The sequence below is a fragment of the Carassius carassius genome, chromosome 11 (assembly GCF_963082965.1).
Source record: "Carassius carassius chromosome 11, fCarCar2.1, whole genome shotgun sequence".
Classification (NCBI taxonomy): Eukaryota; Metazoa; Chordata; class Actinopteri; order Cypriniformes; family Cyprinidae; genus Carassius; species Carassius carassius.
Window position 1 is genome coordinate 3,767,446 of NC_081765.1, and position 15,742 is coordinate 3,783,187.

Here is a 15,742-nt window from a genome sequence, read left to right on the forward strand (position 1 = left end):
TAGCTGCATTTTAGAGTGATTTTTGACCCACTTAAATATGACTTAAGTACATCTTTATATGTAATTCATGATTACTTCTAATTTCTTGTAAATGTAAAGTGTGCAACCGTATGGCAATTTATATGTCAAGTATTTCAATATATTTGTAATTGCACATTTACATTTACATTTATTCATTTAGCAGACGCTTTTATCCAAAGCGACTTACAGATGAGGACAGTGGAAGCAATCAAAAAGAACAAAAAGAGCAATGATATATAAGTGCTATAACAAGTCTCAGTTAGGTTAACACAGTACACCTAGCATGGGATTTTAAATAATATAATATAAAGAAAACAGATAGAATAAAAAAAGAATAGAGCAAGCTAGTGTTAGAGGTCTTTACACACACACACACACACACACACACACATACAATTTCATAATTAATGAAAAGAAAATAGAATATAAAAAGATTAGAAAGGTAGGTAGATTTTTTAAAAGAATAGAATGAGAATAGTGAGTGTTAAAGTTAGAGGGTCAAATAAAGATGGAAGAGATGTGTTTTCAGCCGATTCTTGAAGATGGCTAAGGACTCAGCTGCCCGGATTGAGTTGGGGAGGTCATTCCACCAGGAGGGAACATTTAATTTAAAAGTCCGTAAAAGTGACTTTGTGCTTCATTGCGATGGCACAATCAAGCGCCGTTTACTTGCAGAACGCAAGCTTCCAGAGGACACATTTGTATTAATTAAGTTGCAGCTGAGTACTTTTTAAAAATATATTATCATTAACTACAATTCAAATGGTACCACTAATTATACTTCTTTAAAGCATAACAAAAGATTATTAAAACAATTATTTGAAATGTATTTTAAAGTAAAATGTTTAATTTTGACATTTAAAAGTGAACAGTGTATGTTAAGAAACATAGTCTCTACAAAGTACACTGCAAGTGCACATTCAATTCAGTTAAGCACACTTCTTTTAGAGTATAAAGCACATAATTTAATTATTTATTATGAATCAGCATCTTTAAAATGTTCAAAATGTGTGTAAGACCTGCACCATGCTGTACTTAAATATCTCCACACATTATAGCGTGAGTATGTTCAAGTGTCTATTTGTGTTTATCTGTTTATAGATGCACGCTCTGTTGTAATCCGAGTCACAGATTGATTATCAATTTCTCTCCATGTGCTGTTATGTCATAGACCTGGGTCAGACTTCATACAATGCACACACACACACACACGCACGCACACGCACACACACACGCACACACACACACACACACACACACACACACACACACACACACACACACACACACTCACACACACACACACACACACACGCACGCACGCACGCACGCTAGCACACACACACACACACACACTCACGCACGCACACACACACACACACACACAAGCACACACACACACACACACACACACACACTCACACACACACACACACACACACACACAGACAGTTCAGTTTCATAGCCTTCTTCCAGCCATAATCTTTGTACACTCAATATGTTTTGAGCTCCTGACTGGTCCGTGTTAATTATGCACCTATCAGAGAGACCGATTATGAATGATGATGTCAGAGAGAGAAAGATGGTTTGTGCATATACTGTATGTGTGTATGTTCAGTCAGGAGTTGATGGTGTCCCATATATGTATGGAGATACAGATGTGGCATGCTGTCTGCCTCTCTCTTCAGCAGAAAGACAGGTATTTACACAGCTCACATACACTTCTCTGTTTGTTTATCTGCTCTCTTCTGTGTGTTTGGACCTGTGTGCCCTGTCTCTGTTCTGTGATGTATTTAGTTAGATTGTATTTAGTTGGTGCTGAGATAACTATACTATATACAGTATATCTTTATGTGTGTGTGTGTGTGTGTGTGTGTGTGTGTGTGTGTGTGTGTCAGAATACACAGTGGGACCTAAAATGCATTTACAACTTGAGCAATTTTTAAACCATCAAAAAGTAGATTTACAGATGTCATGGTCTCTATTAAAGCTATCAAAGAAGTCAGGCTTTATTTATTTATTTTATTTAGTCATTCATTTGTTTTTTATGAAGACTTACTTTTATTAAAATAGTATCTAAAATCAAAAAGAGTGTAAACTCTGCAAACATAATAGACAATTAAATGCATATAGTGTATTGGATGGTTTAGTTAGTTTATTCATGTGGGTGTGATGTGTGGTTTGACTTTCTGCATGTATAATATGTGTATTGCTGGTGTATTGTGTTCGTTGATGGGTCTTTTTCAGTTACATTAGTGAGGTTTGGTCGCTGCGGGTCATATTGGCAGTCCTGATGGCACATTGATTCCCCTCTCAGCTTCTAATTAGCAGTGTGACATGCATTCTCTACCAATACTTCATGGACTTTTCTGTGTTTTTGCATGTGAAGGGTGAGGAAATGTCATGAGGTTTTAGTTAGAAAACTGTCCAAGGGAAAAACAAGATACAATGTTTGTAATAAAAGGGTGAATGTTGAATGTGAGATGGTGTGATAACTGTTGCTGACATGCATATGGTGCAGCTCCAGGCACTCAGAGTGTGTGTGTACTGCCAAATGTTGAAAATATTAAAACATAGAAGTGTTTTTTTTTTTTTTTTTGTACTTACACATTTGTAATGATGTTTTAAATCAATGCCTAAATGCAAATTTGAATAACACACTATAGTCAAAATAATAGTCAAGTCCTTAAGTATGTTAGTCAACAAATCATCAAAATAAGTTTATTCTTTAATATGATTTAAAATTAACAGACGAAGCATCCGATCAGCATATGGCCGCGGTACGCAGTAAGATTGCTCTGAAGATATGTGTGTGTGTGTGTGTGTGTGTTGTAATTCTGGTCTGTCTTGTAACGAATGTTTCAGCTGTACTAGAGTCACGCTGGAGAAAGCAGGCCAAAGCTTCTTTTGATGGGATGGGCTTGACCTGGTTTCTTTGTGGATGTTTTGCTGGGGGTTACGGTGTCCTTGACAACAGGAGACGGGGGTTCGGGAAGACTTCTGTGTTACTACTGTTTTATTTTAGTATTTATGAGAAGTTTGCTGTCATTGTTGACTCATTATCTCATAGTAACAAATACCTAGATTCCAGTGAGGACAAATCTCAAGTCGGTTTGGTCATCGCGCACTAGATCTTCTTACACTGCTATAATTCATACATGCTGCAAGTGCACAGATTTACTGTACACAGACAAGATCCAAAGCTTAAAACAAAAAACACAGCCACCAACATCCCGTATCTTCCCAACAATACATGTACACAATACAGTGTACATCAGGTACATTGTAAACAAAATTTGAATATAAAACTAAGATTATCAGAGTACATTTTAAACTAAAATACTAGTGTATTTCAGTCTGTCTTCTTCAACATAATTCAGTGCCATTTCTTTGTAATTAATTGTCAAATTTATTAGCAAATGGTTTCTTGTCCATATTATTTTACAGTGTCATTAAAATCCTTCAGAGCTGCAGTCTGTTCATAAAGTTGATCATAAAACTGTGACAGAGAGCTCCTTTGATTGTGTTGCCTTCAGTTCTGTAGACGGCCCTGAAGAAATGCTCTTTCTTCACGATACATGCTCAATATGCTGAAAACACTGATGACAGTGAATGCTTGATGCAGCCTGCTAACATTCATTCGGCACTTGCCAGCTGTCTCTTAACAAAGGATCAAACTATGCAGTCTGTTAAATAGCTGACAATTAGGCCCTATTCAAGACACAAAGCCAGATGATGTCACATTCACTTGATTCGCTTTTTATATAATGAAGTCTTCAAACTTCTCTGCAGGGTCTGAGCTGTTACATGCAGTAGGGTCTTAAACTGTATTAAACTTCTCTGAGCACATTTTCAACTAATTTAATTATACGTTTGGTTTATTTTTCAGTGTACTAGAGACTAACGTGAAAAGGGAATGAAGAAGTGTTTATTGCCATTGATGTCAGGAAGAGCTACAGAAAAGACAACCCAACTCAAATATTTGTTGAATAGTTTTATTTGTTGTTGAGAAAAAGTGATTGGTATGTGTGATGCACTGAAACACTTATTCCCAGCTCCTTGATGTGATGTTTGATGGAGATGCTGAACTGGCTTGTGTCATGTTGTGGTGGTGATCACAGTGCTGTCAGATTTGCAAACAAATGTAGGTTTTTAAGCCATTTTACCGAGATTTGTTTGAAACTATTCATAAACTGTTTGTGATTGTCTTGAATGCAATGGATAATGTGGTTGAGAGGTAAAACTTTGAAATGGGTTTCAGTGTGACATGGTCTTGAAAACATGTAAATAAATGCTGAAATACACGTAAAATGCCATGCAGGCACACGGGGGACAATGATTCACTAATATGAATTTCCATGTGTAATTAAAGATTAAGGTAATATTTATTGACATAATTTCAATCACCACATAACGGTTGAACATATAGTATTTAAAAAGTATAGCCAAAGCAATATACAGAGTTGTATAATATTTCAATGCTATTGCTGTGATCATATTACAAAGTTCTGCTTACACAGAGAAAAATCCAGCATCAGAAATTATGTCAGTATACTTTAAAAGGTATCCCAAAACTCAAAGGGACAATTTAGGCAAATTTAAAGCTCAAATAGCACATCTTTACTAAATAATTTATCCATAATACAAGCAGCGTGTTTGTGCTTTTAAAATCCTACTTCCTTTTTAAGTGCATTTCTGTAAAGATGATCAAAATTAAAGTCAGGTCATAGTTATTTTTGTGATAATGGAAAGTTTACTACAAAAACATGTTGTGGATTTTAACTTATGGGCTTAATTTATGTTGGACCTGCACACACTGCATAGAGCAGAAGATAAATACGGCTTCATCAACATCACAGAATGAGGTGAGAAACACGCACAACAGATTACTGATGCTACTCGAAACGTTCATATTACTGAGGAGCTGTGAAAATATCAATGTTTTGCTCTGAGGGCGAGGGGTACAGTGCACTTCCCCTATGCCCTCCATCAATTCTCCAGTCGCCTTCAAGCAGGACAGACAGTTTAAGCACTAATGCAGGTGTTTGTGTGAGCTGAGTGCAGACGGACGGGCCGCTCTTTGATCTGATGTTGCCTCTCATAATAATGGGACTGGAGATAGAGTGGCCTGAGCTGTCTGTCTGAGCTTTAGTCTTTCTGTAATCCAAGCCTTCATTTCTGCCCAATTATTGTTCCTCAACTCTCAGTCCATCCCTCACTCTGTGCCTCCTGTGTTTCTCCTTATTTTCTAATTTACTCTTTCATCCCACCTCTCAAACACCACTCACCCTGTTATTAGAGGTACAGAAAGTACAGATGTCTTTCCTAATGACTCCCAAAACTGATTTAACAAGCATTTTCCACAATTAGGGGCCATGTGCTAAAGTACAGTAGTGTTAAGGTAGTGTATAAAGTCATGTGCATTAAAAAAAAGTTATTTTGCAATTTTAATGCAATTTTGCACACCTTCCGTTTAAAATTTGGATTTACCTTTCAATTTATTTGATCAAATGAGCTAAGAAAGATATGTTAAAGAGCACATTAAGTAATAACTGGAGTTTTGTGGCTTTTTGTCCATGTCTATTAGTTCTTCCCATAAGAGCTGAGAGAGAAATTAAGGATTTAGAAAACGTACACATTTCAAATTGTACAGACCTTTTCTTCCAGGAAAATCAGTCAGAAATGTGCCAAATTTTATACATGTTAAATTGCTTCTTGCCAAATTGCAGCACTTTAAAACTGAAATGTCCAGTGACATTTATCTGAAATCTGCAACAACATTTTATTATGTTGGTTGTTGATGTACATATCACAGCAGTTGGGAAACTAAATTTGGTGAATGCTCTTTCAGGTTTAAAAAGAACATATACCTAAACTAACCTAACCAATACTTACACAGCAAACATGAGACAAAATACATTTGAATCAACCATGCTATTTTAGCTTCTACATGTCTTTAAACTCTTTAATTGTGATTCATACCCAAGTGCTCCACATTGTGCAGTATTGTACCAGGTGAGCTACAGAGCAAGTTTACTATGTCAGAAAAGCCATAAATCGAGCTTTATATGTTATGCAAACATCAAAATGTATAAGTTTGAAAACCATGCACTATGGTGGAATTATTCTGAGGTCATAACATGGTATTGTGCAAAGAACTGTGTGGAAATTAGTCAATATCGGTCAATAATCTGCCCATAGTATTTTACTGCCACTCCCTGTTGAAAAAACAGCATATCTTGGTTAGGTATGTTTTGAAGCTGGGATGCTGCAATGGTTTCAAAAGCTGAAGCAACTCTTGTATGATCATGTTACTCTCTGAACCTCTGTAATGCAGTCATTCATTAGCAGAGTCGCCTGTGTGTCTTTAATGCAAAGAATCAGCAGCATTGATCCGCTCCTGTAAAATAGAGAGGAGTACAGTACTGAGGAGACATCTCACTTCAGATGGCTTCATCCTGAGTGTTTATGATGGCTCTTATCATTTCTCTCTCTGAGGACTGCTTTATGATAGTAAGATTAAAAAGTACAGACTGAGAGGTGGTGGTGGGGGTCATGATGAAATCCCTTAGAATCTGCTTAGAGGGAAAAAAGACCACTGTTTGTTGTATATTTTATAATGGCTTTATATTTAACAGGCTATTTAACAGTTGTTTCACAGCATAGCTGTTACTATATTTAGTATTTTTGCATGGCTGGAACACTAAATTGACCAATGAACATCCAGAATCAGAGCTATACATAATAAATGCAGTTTTGGTTGCTTCTCAATCAAAAGGCAGTATCCTATTAGGGCCACATATCGTAGGTTGTCTCAGTCAGAAGGATCCTTGTAAGGAAGCCTTCGTTTTGCGTTCTTCATTGCATGCTTTGAATGGTGCATCAAGCATATCCTTGGTGTTCTCCAATCACCCACAATCCTGTGCACACATTCCAATTCACAAAAAAAGAAAGAAAAAGGCAGCACTCAATTGGCAATGATTTAATCATGTAATGCAAGACAAAAAAAAAATGCTTCCATTTTACTAATCACATAATTCTAAACCGTCCATGATGCAAACTACTGGGAGACCACTAATGGTTATCCTTCAATAAATTACTTTATTAGAAAGTCAATTAATATGAAGTGATTTAATATAAAAAATAAAAAATAAATTGGGAAACCTTTATGACGTAGCTATGTGGACTTTGTGTATTTCCTGTTTAACATTGAAATGCAATGAGTGATAATGAGACTACAAATGAAAATAATCTCACTTTTCCTCTTTCATTAGCAGGGTCTTTCAGACGTGAAGGAATTAAAGCATCTGATGTCCTTCTTGTGTTGAGAGAAAAAATAGCATTTGTATCAGGTGAGTGTGAGATGTGTTTGATGTTTTGAGCATGTCATTCTGTTGTTATTTACTCACACATTTTGAAAATGAATGATGGTTGACACTGGGCCTTCTTCATTTGGCTCTGGTGTTGATGGTACATCCAGCTACAGTGCGTCCAGATATGATATAATCTGTTTTTAACTGATGCTGATGTGATGGGACTTGTGTTAATCTTGTAAAATTTTAGATAAATCAGCCATCAAATGCCTAATACAGTCACTATCTGTCCATCCACAGTAGAATTTGAATGCTTCATACTTAAAGGGGTCATATGATGCGATTTCAATTTTTCCTGTCTCTTTGGAGTGTTACAAGCTCTTGGTGCATAAAGAAGATCTGTAAAGTTGCAATGACTAAAGTTTCAAATCCAAGACATATTCTTTATAAAAGAGTCAACCACGCCCTCCTAAAACAGCTAATTTTAACACGCCCCCATGTCTACGTCACTGTGTGGGAAGATTTGCATTACGCCTCCCAAATGTTCTTGCAAATAAAGAAGGCATAACTTTGATTCTTGCTTGTATTATTGTTGCCGCTGCCGCCATGTCGTGGAGACGCTGTGTGTTTCGTTGTGAAAGCGAAACTACTTTGTTTGGCCTTCCAAAGAGGACACATGGGAGCAGTTGGGGGTTTGTTGCCTTGCTCAAGGGCACTTAAGTCATTGTATTGCCAGCCCAAGACTCGAACCCACAACCTTAGGGTTAGGAGTCAAACTCTCTAACCACTAGGCCACGACTTCATGACTCCTGATTGATAGCTGGCCAATCAGAGCACACCTCACTTTTCAGAACGATGAGCTTTGTCAAAATCACTGCGTTTCAGAAAGGCGGGGCATAGAGGATAAACAATAATGTACAGTATGTGGAAAATAATGTGTGTTTTAAACCTTAAACCACATAAACACATTATATTACACAAAATACACAAATAATGTTCTTTTTAGCAATGTCATATGACCCCTTTAACCCTCTGGAGTCTATTAACGCATATACGCGTTATGAGTCATTTTCTCCTGATAACCCCGAAAAGAACTGAAATAACACTTTCAGTTTTGATCGTACAGATAAGAGCAATACATCAATCGAATCTGTAAAGGGTCTACTTTTTTTGCATACAGAAATAATAACAACAAAACTTTGTGCATTTATAAAATAAAGATAACAAACAAGGTGTGCTGTCTGCAGTCTTTGTCTGTGCTAATCTTCATTTAGACACGCTTCATTAAAATTAACTGTAACTCAGTGAATACTCAATAAACAATTTAAAACAATGCGATGTCAATTTTTCACGTCTCACTTCATTATCTTCTAATGTGACCATGCCCCCGCGCTGAACGCCCTATTCAGATTCTAATGTTTCACTGAAGCACGCGGCTTGAATGCGGCCATACAGAAGAAAAAGCAGCGAGACTGTTCTTCAAGTTTTTTATTTCCTCAGAAAAAAAAGAATGAAGCACTTTATTCAGCAGAGACCATAAACATAAGTCTCTTTTTATTTATTTATATACTTGTACTAGTTTTCACATAACGTGTAAACATTTTACTAAAAACATTGATTTTTTAAAACTATAATTCCTGACTAAATGTATAATCAAGTGAAACATTATGAAGTTCCAATAACAATATACAATACTATACCATTCAAAAGCTTGATGTAAATAATATAAATGTAACAAATAAATGTAACTGTAATAAATGTAACAAACAATGCTGTTCTTTCAATCTACCAACCCCCCCCCCAAAAAAAAACCTGAAAAAATATTCTCAGCTCTTTTCAACATTAATAATAATAATAATAATAATAATAATGATAATAATAATAATAATAAATGTTTTTTATGTTTGTTTGTTTTTTGAAAATCTGATTGTAAAAGGATTTCTGAAGGATTGTGTGACTGGAGAAATGATGCAAAAAAATCTGTTTGAAAGTCAGCTTTGATTTTTCCTAATGAACTGTTTAACTACACTCACAAGTGGATATTAAATTATGTTGTGGGATATTTAAATATATTCTAAATAAACTACAAACATAAAATTATAAACATTTATTTTGTCCTCACATTCTTTCTTGTAACTCTTCCCTCTCAGACACAAACCTGACTGAAAGGCTCATTATGCAGCTCATTATGCAGTTCATTATGCAGGCCTTTGTCTAATCCGGTGTAAATCACAATGATATTCATGGTAGTTGACGCCTACTCGCAAATGACTTTTACCAACAAAAAGTGTCTTAGAAAATTTAAATCAATATATTGTTTTCTGTAAGTGAGTAAACAAGATGATTTTCACATAATTTAGAAAGAAAAATTCTAGGCTACAAGCTCCAGTTCTCCAGTCCTTGCCTTGCCTTGTTTTTTGCCTTATTCAAGTGATTTAACATTTTTAGTTTTTCACTAACCACGCATAACATTTTTTTCTTCTCAAAAACACAATCATGTACATACATGCTGCTCACATATTATTATAGCCCAGTTTGTATTAATTACAGTGATATTAGACTTTAGCCATTTAGATGTGTATAAGAAACTGAAAAAAGCACAAATGTCAGGGCATGACAAAACTTCTCCAGGCCCCAAAAATACCCTTAGACTCCAGAGGGTTAATGATATGAAACTGCTAAAATGAGATCAGTCTCAAGGGTTATTCATTTCTGTAGCACACACAGTAATGTATAGAAGATGAGCAATAGTAATAATAATAGTGAAGCTTGCCATAGAAAACATTTATTATGCTACCTTCTAAAACTTATTTAACTTTGTCAGAACGAGAGAACGCAAACATGTTGAATTATAAATTTTCATCCGATTTCGTCTCATTTTTGTAAATGTACATTTCTGATGACAAAACTATTTTATCTCAAGAAGAAACTAAACTATTTAAATTAAAATATATGCAATGTGTCACTCTGGGACTTCGGGGAATCTCCTTATAATCATAAATAACATGGTGATTCATAGTTTTTACTTCCTGACCCAGAATTGTGACTGTATATACAATGCAATGTTGAACTATTTATTTATTTATTTGTGTATGCAGGAGGTCGTGATAAGAGAGGTGGCCCCATCCTGACCTTTCCTGCCAGGAGTAACCATGACCGAATAAAGCAAGAGGACCTGAGACGACTCGTGACGTACCTGTCCACTGTGCCCAGGTCAGCTTAATGTTAATGTGTGGATTAAACAAACTGCAGAGCAGACATGAGCATTATGGATGTTCATGTGTCTTAACACTGTATGAACAGGTCTCTGCTCTGCTCTCCTGTGATCAGTAATAGCATTACAAGAATCATACAGCATAGTACAATATCAGTCTGAATTATGTATCTTATTAAAGGATCACAGAGTAATATATTCACAGCACAGGAATTTGAGTATACTCTGCCTTGCAGTGGTTTTGTTCTCTAAGCTCCTCACAGAAAGAATTATTCAAGAACAAGCATTATATTCCCGCGGTGAAAAGTTGTGTTTGAAAAATTGGAAACTGAATTCTAGACACTTAAGACGACTTCTATAATTAATTATTATGCATGCCATTTTAATGAGCTCATATTATGTAGTGTACTTTTACCAAAAGAATGTGTACAGTATTTTCAGGTTCTTACATAAATTCATAAAAATTGCAGCCTGTAAACATATGGGCAACCTAATAATTTAAACCATAATGCAAATGTAAAGGTCTTGAAGTCATGGATTTCAAAGGCATTTACAGTATTTATTAATTAATTAATCAATTAATTCATATCTAATTAAATATATATATATATATATATATATATATATATATATATATATATAACAATGAAAAATTTATGAAAAAGATTTAGTTGAAAATGTTTGTTTAAAATTATACATAGCAGTAGTCATTGGTTGGTCATTTTTTTATTTATGACAATCTTTTAAAATGATCTAAACTGCAGCCTGTAAATAATTATTGACAATATTAAATACTTGAAAAGTCATAGATTTAAATGATACCTTTTATATCTTTAAAAAAGATCATTCTCAAGTAATCATGAACCACTAGAAAAAACATGGCGATTAAGTGATCTAAAAATTTAAATCTAAAAATTGGGCTTGTGTTTTCCAGAGCATTACTGCTGTGATCTGTCAAGGGTTTTAAGAGTTGTAAAAGTGTGCTAGTTGGGTGTATACCTGCAATGTTAATTGAAATATCCTCTTAGCGTATTTTGATCAACTGGATCCTTTGCATTAAATTGTCAGGACTGGTATTGTGCCAGTTTTGTTTTCATTCCTGTCTGTGTGTGTGTGTGTGTGTGTGTGTGTGTGTGTGTGTGTGGCTGGTGTTGTAAATGCAGCTGACCTCACTGGGCCACTGATCAATGCTGTCACTGCCCTCAGAAGTCAGCATCAAAGCTGTGAGCTAAGCAGTGAACAAAGATGGACTTAATGCGAGTTTAATTAGGAGAAAGAGAGAAAGAACCTGAAGGGAGGGAGAGCCCCATCTCCTTAAGCCTTTCCCACAAGCCATGATTCATCATCAGAGCTCACAGTGTTTTGATGTGTCTGTGCCCACAGGCATCTGTGCTTCTGTCCCCTTCAGCTGCTCTTTAACGCAAAACAGCTTTAAACTGCATGAAAAGAGCAATGCTGGTTCACTGAGAGGTATCAGTTACCCTGTCATGATGTGATGTGGTTAAGTGTCTCGAACGTGTGTTTATTGTCGGAGGGTCTGCCTTAATGTGTTTCCAAAGCATTGTTCCTCCCCCCTTTGCATTAACTGGACCTTCCATTCTGTCAACCAAAAGAGATCCTCATTAGCAAGAAGAACAATTCATCCACATCCATTATGGATGTATAAATATCACAGTAGACACAGTCCCGGCCCAGTTTGATTTCCACTGGGGAGTAGCGCTTGCATCATCAGTGTCAGATGGATCAGTGTAAAAGTGTGCAGGCTGCTGGTTTGGTGAACAGGGAAAATCAATGAAATTGAGTCTGCTTGCTAACCCCCCTTCAGGCTATGATTCATGGCTTGTGCTTCCTGCGCTGGAAAATGATATAGTGTTTGTGACACGCTCTTTTGATCCTTGTCTGCGTTCATGTTTGCCTTAAAAGGAGTATTCTGTCATCATTTACTCACCATCATGTCGTTTCAAACTTGTATGACTATCTTTCTTCTGTCTGTGGATCACAAAAGGAGATGTTTTAAAAGATGTATCTTTGAAAGGATACTTTGAACAAGGGGTTTAAACAAATAAACAACAAATAAACTAAAGTGATATGGATTTGGAACACCGGGTTTATTAGCAGCTAAACTGGATTTGAAATTAACACCAATTGTGAGTGAAAGTGGCTTTTCTTGATTAAATAAATAAATAAGCAAGCTCCTGGACAATTGACCAAATATAATACTGGAAATCTAAAACATGGACAAAATTGCAAAGTATGGAAAAGAACAATCAATAAATAAGATTTAGAAATCATAACATGCAGATAATAAAATTGATATAATGGCCATAAATTAATAATTTTTTTAATTTATAAAATTCATTTATGGCCATGTTTTATTAATTAATTTTTCAGCATTTTAGTTAAATCATGGCCACGTTGTGGTAGTTTGTTGCCTCGTTTTAGGTGATTTGTGACCCAGATGAACTAATTTGGTCCCTTATTAGTTTAGTTTAAACATGGTCATGAGTCACAAAGAAGCAAATTAGTACAACGTGATACTAACAATGGAACAAATTGGCAAATCATGGGAACAAATTCTGCAAGGCTACAATAGAGTGCTATTCGCCATGGGCTCCCTCATAATTATATATATATTATATATTTATATGTGTGTGTGTGTGTATGTATGTATATATGATGGCACTTTGTGAATGTGCAAGTTATTTGTTTTTCTTGTGTTTTTTTCTTGTTTTTCTTTCTGTTATGTAGTTCCTAATCACACAGCGTTTTTACTGACTTTCTGTCATCTTTATTTTCCTCTTTGAGGTGCACAGAAATCTCTGTGTTGTTAATTTTTCAGTCACTGAAGCACTAGTGGGTTATTTTTATCTTCCAGTTTCTGTTTGTTTCCTCAAAAGCATGAGCCAGAAATAGAGTCATGCTTTTTCCACTTAAAATGATGAGAACAATCCTCCAGGAACATTTTAAATGGTGTCTAAACAAATCACCCTGTTGTCCTCCAAGATGATATTTGGTAGAAGAGATTCTGAGTGATAGCATTTATATGGAAATTCAAGTACCAAAGTGGCTTAAATGCAATAATGAGGACAAATGTGCAGTACTTTATGGTCTGAAGGACACATACTTGCTCTTAATCATCGTCCTTTTCTCTGGGTCAAGTGACTCATTTAATACGAGTCAGACAGGAATACTCATCAAAAGTGTCCCACGCTCTCAGCATTTTCTATAAGTTCCTGGAAGGCAAAGTTTGGCATTTGGCAAATGCTCCAATGTGTATTTGTTCTCTGGAGAGAATCAGAGGTTTATATTTTCAATATGTTTTTGCAGTGCTTAGCATTGTAGCCAATCACAGACATATCTGTTGATTTCTTGAATGCAATGACCAATCAGAGGTGTTTAAGTCAGAATGCACTCACCACTGAAGACGCCAGAATTTTAAAGTTCTGTGCATTCACAAATTCTCTCACTGACTATGTTTACCTGTGCACCAGTTATGCGATTATTTCCAATAATTAGAATAATGACTTACTGTACAGGACACAAGCAAACCTTCTCACTCCTGTTTATATGCAATTTGCATTATTCTGATTATTCGCTTAGGTAATTTTTACCTTACCATTTACCATTATTCGCATACCCCACAACACAATTGATAAACTCATACATTAGGCGTGCTGCTGGTCACTTACATCTAATACAAAACATGACTACAGACATATCCGTTTGGTCAGAGTGGTAAATATGAGATTAAGGTGTTTACATGCCTGTTAAAACACAATATTGCCAAAATCATGTAAGGGTCACGTAAATGTAGTAAATGTAACAAAAAATGTGTAAACACAATGTAAAGAAGAGATGCAGTGTGCAGTGTACAGTTCTTCACTGATTATATAGATCTGAAGTTAATGACAGTTTTTAGTAATTGTAAAGGGAGTGCTCTTTCCTCTCTTTCTTGGCTTTACGTAATCCATTTAGAATTTCAATAATTGGAGTGACAAGGACTCCGTGACAAAGACTCAGACAGACCAGGTATAAATACACAAAAGGATAATGGGGAAACAGGAGACAGGTGGGGAACAATCAATTAACTAAACAAGGAGGAAGGTGACCAAATAAGGAGACAGGAAGTGATAATATGATAAACACCGTGGGAACTGAGGACACCTAGTGGATACCCAGGGAACACAACCCAGACACTGTGACATAAATGTTTAGTTTTTATTAAAATAGTTTTATATTAAATCATTTTAATTAGCACAAAAAATACACTATCCCACAGACGGGGTAAATGTGGTAAATAAACCCCGTACCTGTTATTTGCTTAGGACCCCGAAATCACTAAGTCAGCCCCAGTCAACACCTATAACATCTTCACGTTTCCCCAGTTATTTACTAATTTACCTACTTATTTTATTTAGCTTTCTGGTAGACTAATAATTACTTAATTTAAATCAGGACCACTTTCGTCAAGTATATTTATTACAATTGTATTGCATACAGTTAGTGTTGGCGGTATGGTCATGTTTTGGGCAACACTCCACACACCTGTCCATGCAGCCATGCTTAGACAGAGCGGGGAGAGCAGCAAGGAAAACCCCCAAAACAACCATATGCCAAAAATTAAATGGTCAGTGATGGGAAATGTTGGCTTAATACTATATTTATGGGGGAAGCATCACCCCAACTCAGTAAGGGAGCATGCAACAAGCATGTTGCTTAAGCTGCTTATACAAATATTTGAATGTATAGCTGAAAAGCATACACCCCTACCAGCAGCAGTCTAATCCTATGGTAGTTTGTATATTATGCAAATTTCAGAGTCTAACATGCTATTACATTGCATTGAGGGGGAAGTGTCACCCCAAGTTAGGCAATCACAGATATGCAACAAGCATGTTGTTTAAAATGCTTAAAGCAAATATGTGATTGTAAAAGGGGCAGCATATGACCCCTAGTGGCGTCACGGGGAGCATGTTATATGCATTAATGCTGTAAATTGCATAATTGTGGGTGGCAGTCCGGCAAGGGAAGCATACACCCTGCGGAAATACTTTGAATGATTGTCATTGATATTAAATTCTTATATGTATAGAAGCCAAAGAACGATAAACACTTGCTTCTGACGCTGCGTGCAGCTGAAATCACACAGAAAGCACACTCACACAGCTAATGAAAACATCAACCTTAGATATAA

General features: G+C 35.9%; 1 protein-coding gene across 2 annotated transcripts in view; it reads left to right on the forward strand.

The window, feature by feature from the left end:
• Window positions 1-15,742, forward strand: part of kalrna (kalirin RhoGEF kinase a) — a 278,413-nt gene that overhangs the window by 90,115 nt on the left and 172,556 nt on the right. For both annotated transcript variants that reach the window (XM_059561398.1, XM_059561397.1), the window contains exons 2-3: window positions 7,299-7,373; window positions 10,433-10,547. In XM_059561398.1, coding sequence (XP_059417381.1) covers window positions 7,299-7,373; window positions 10,433-10,547 — 190 coding nt within the window. The remainder of the gene's footprint in view (window positions 1-7,298; window positions 7,374-10,432; window positions 10,548-15,742) is intronic.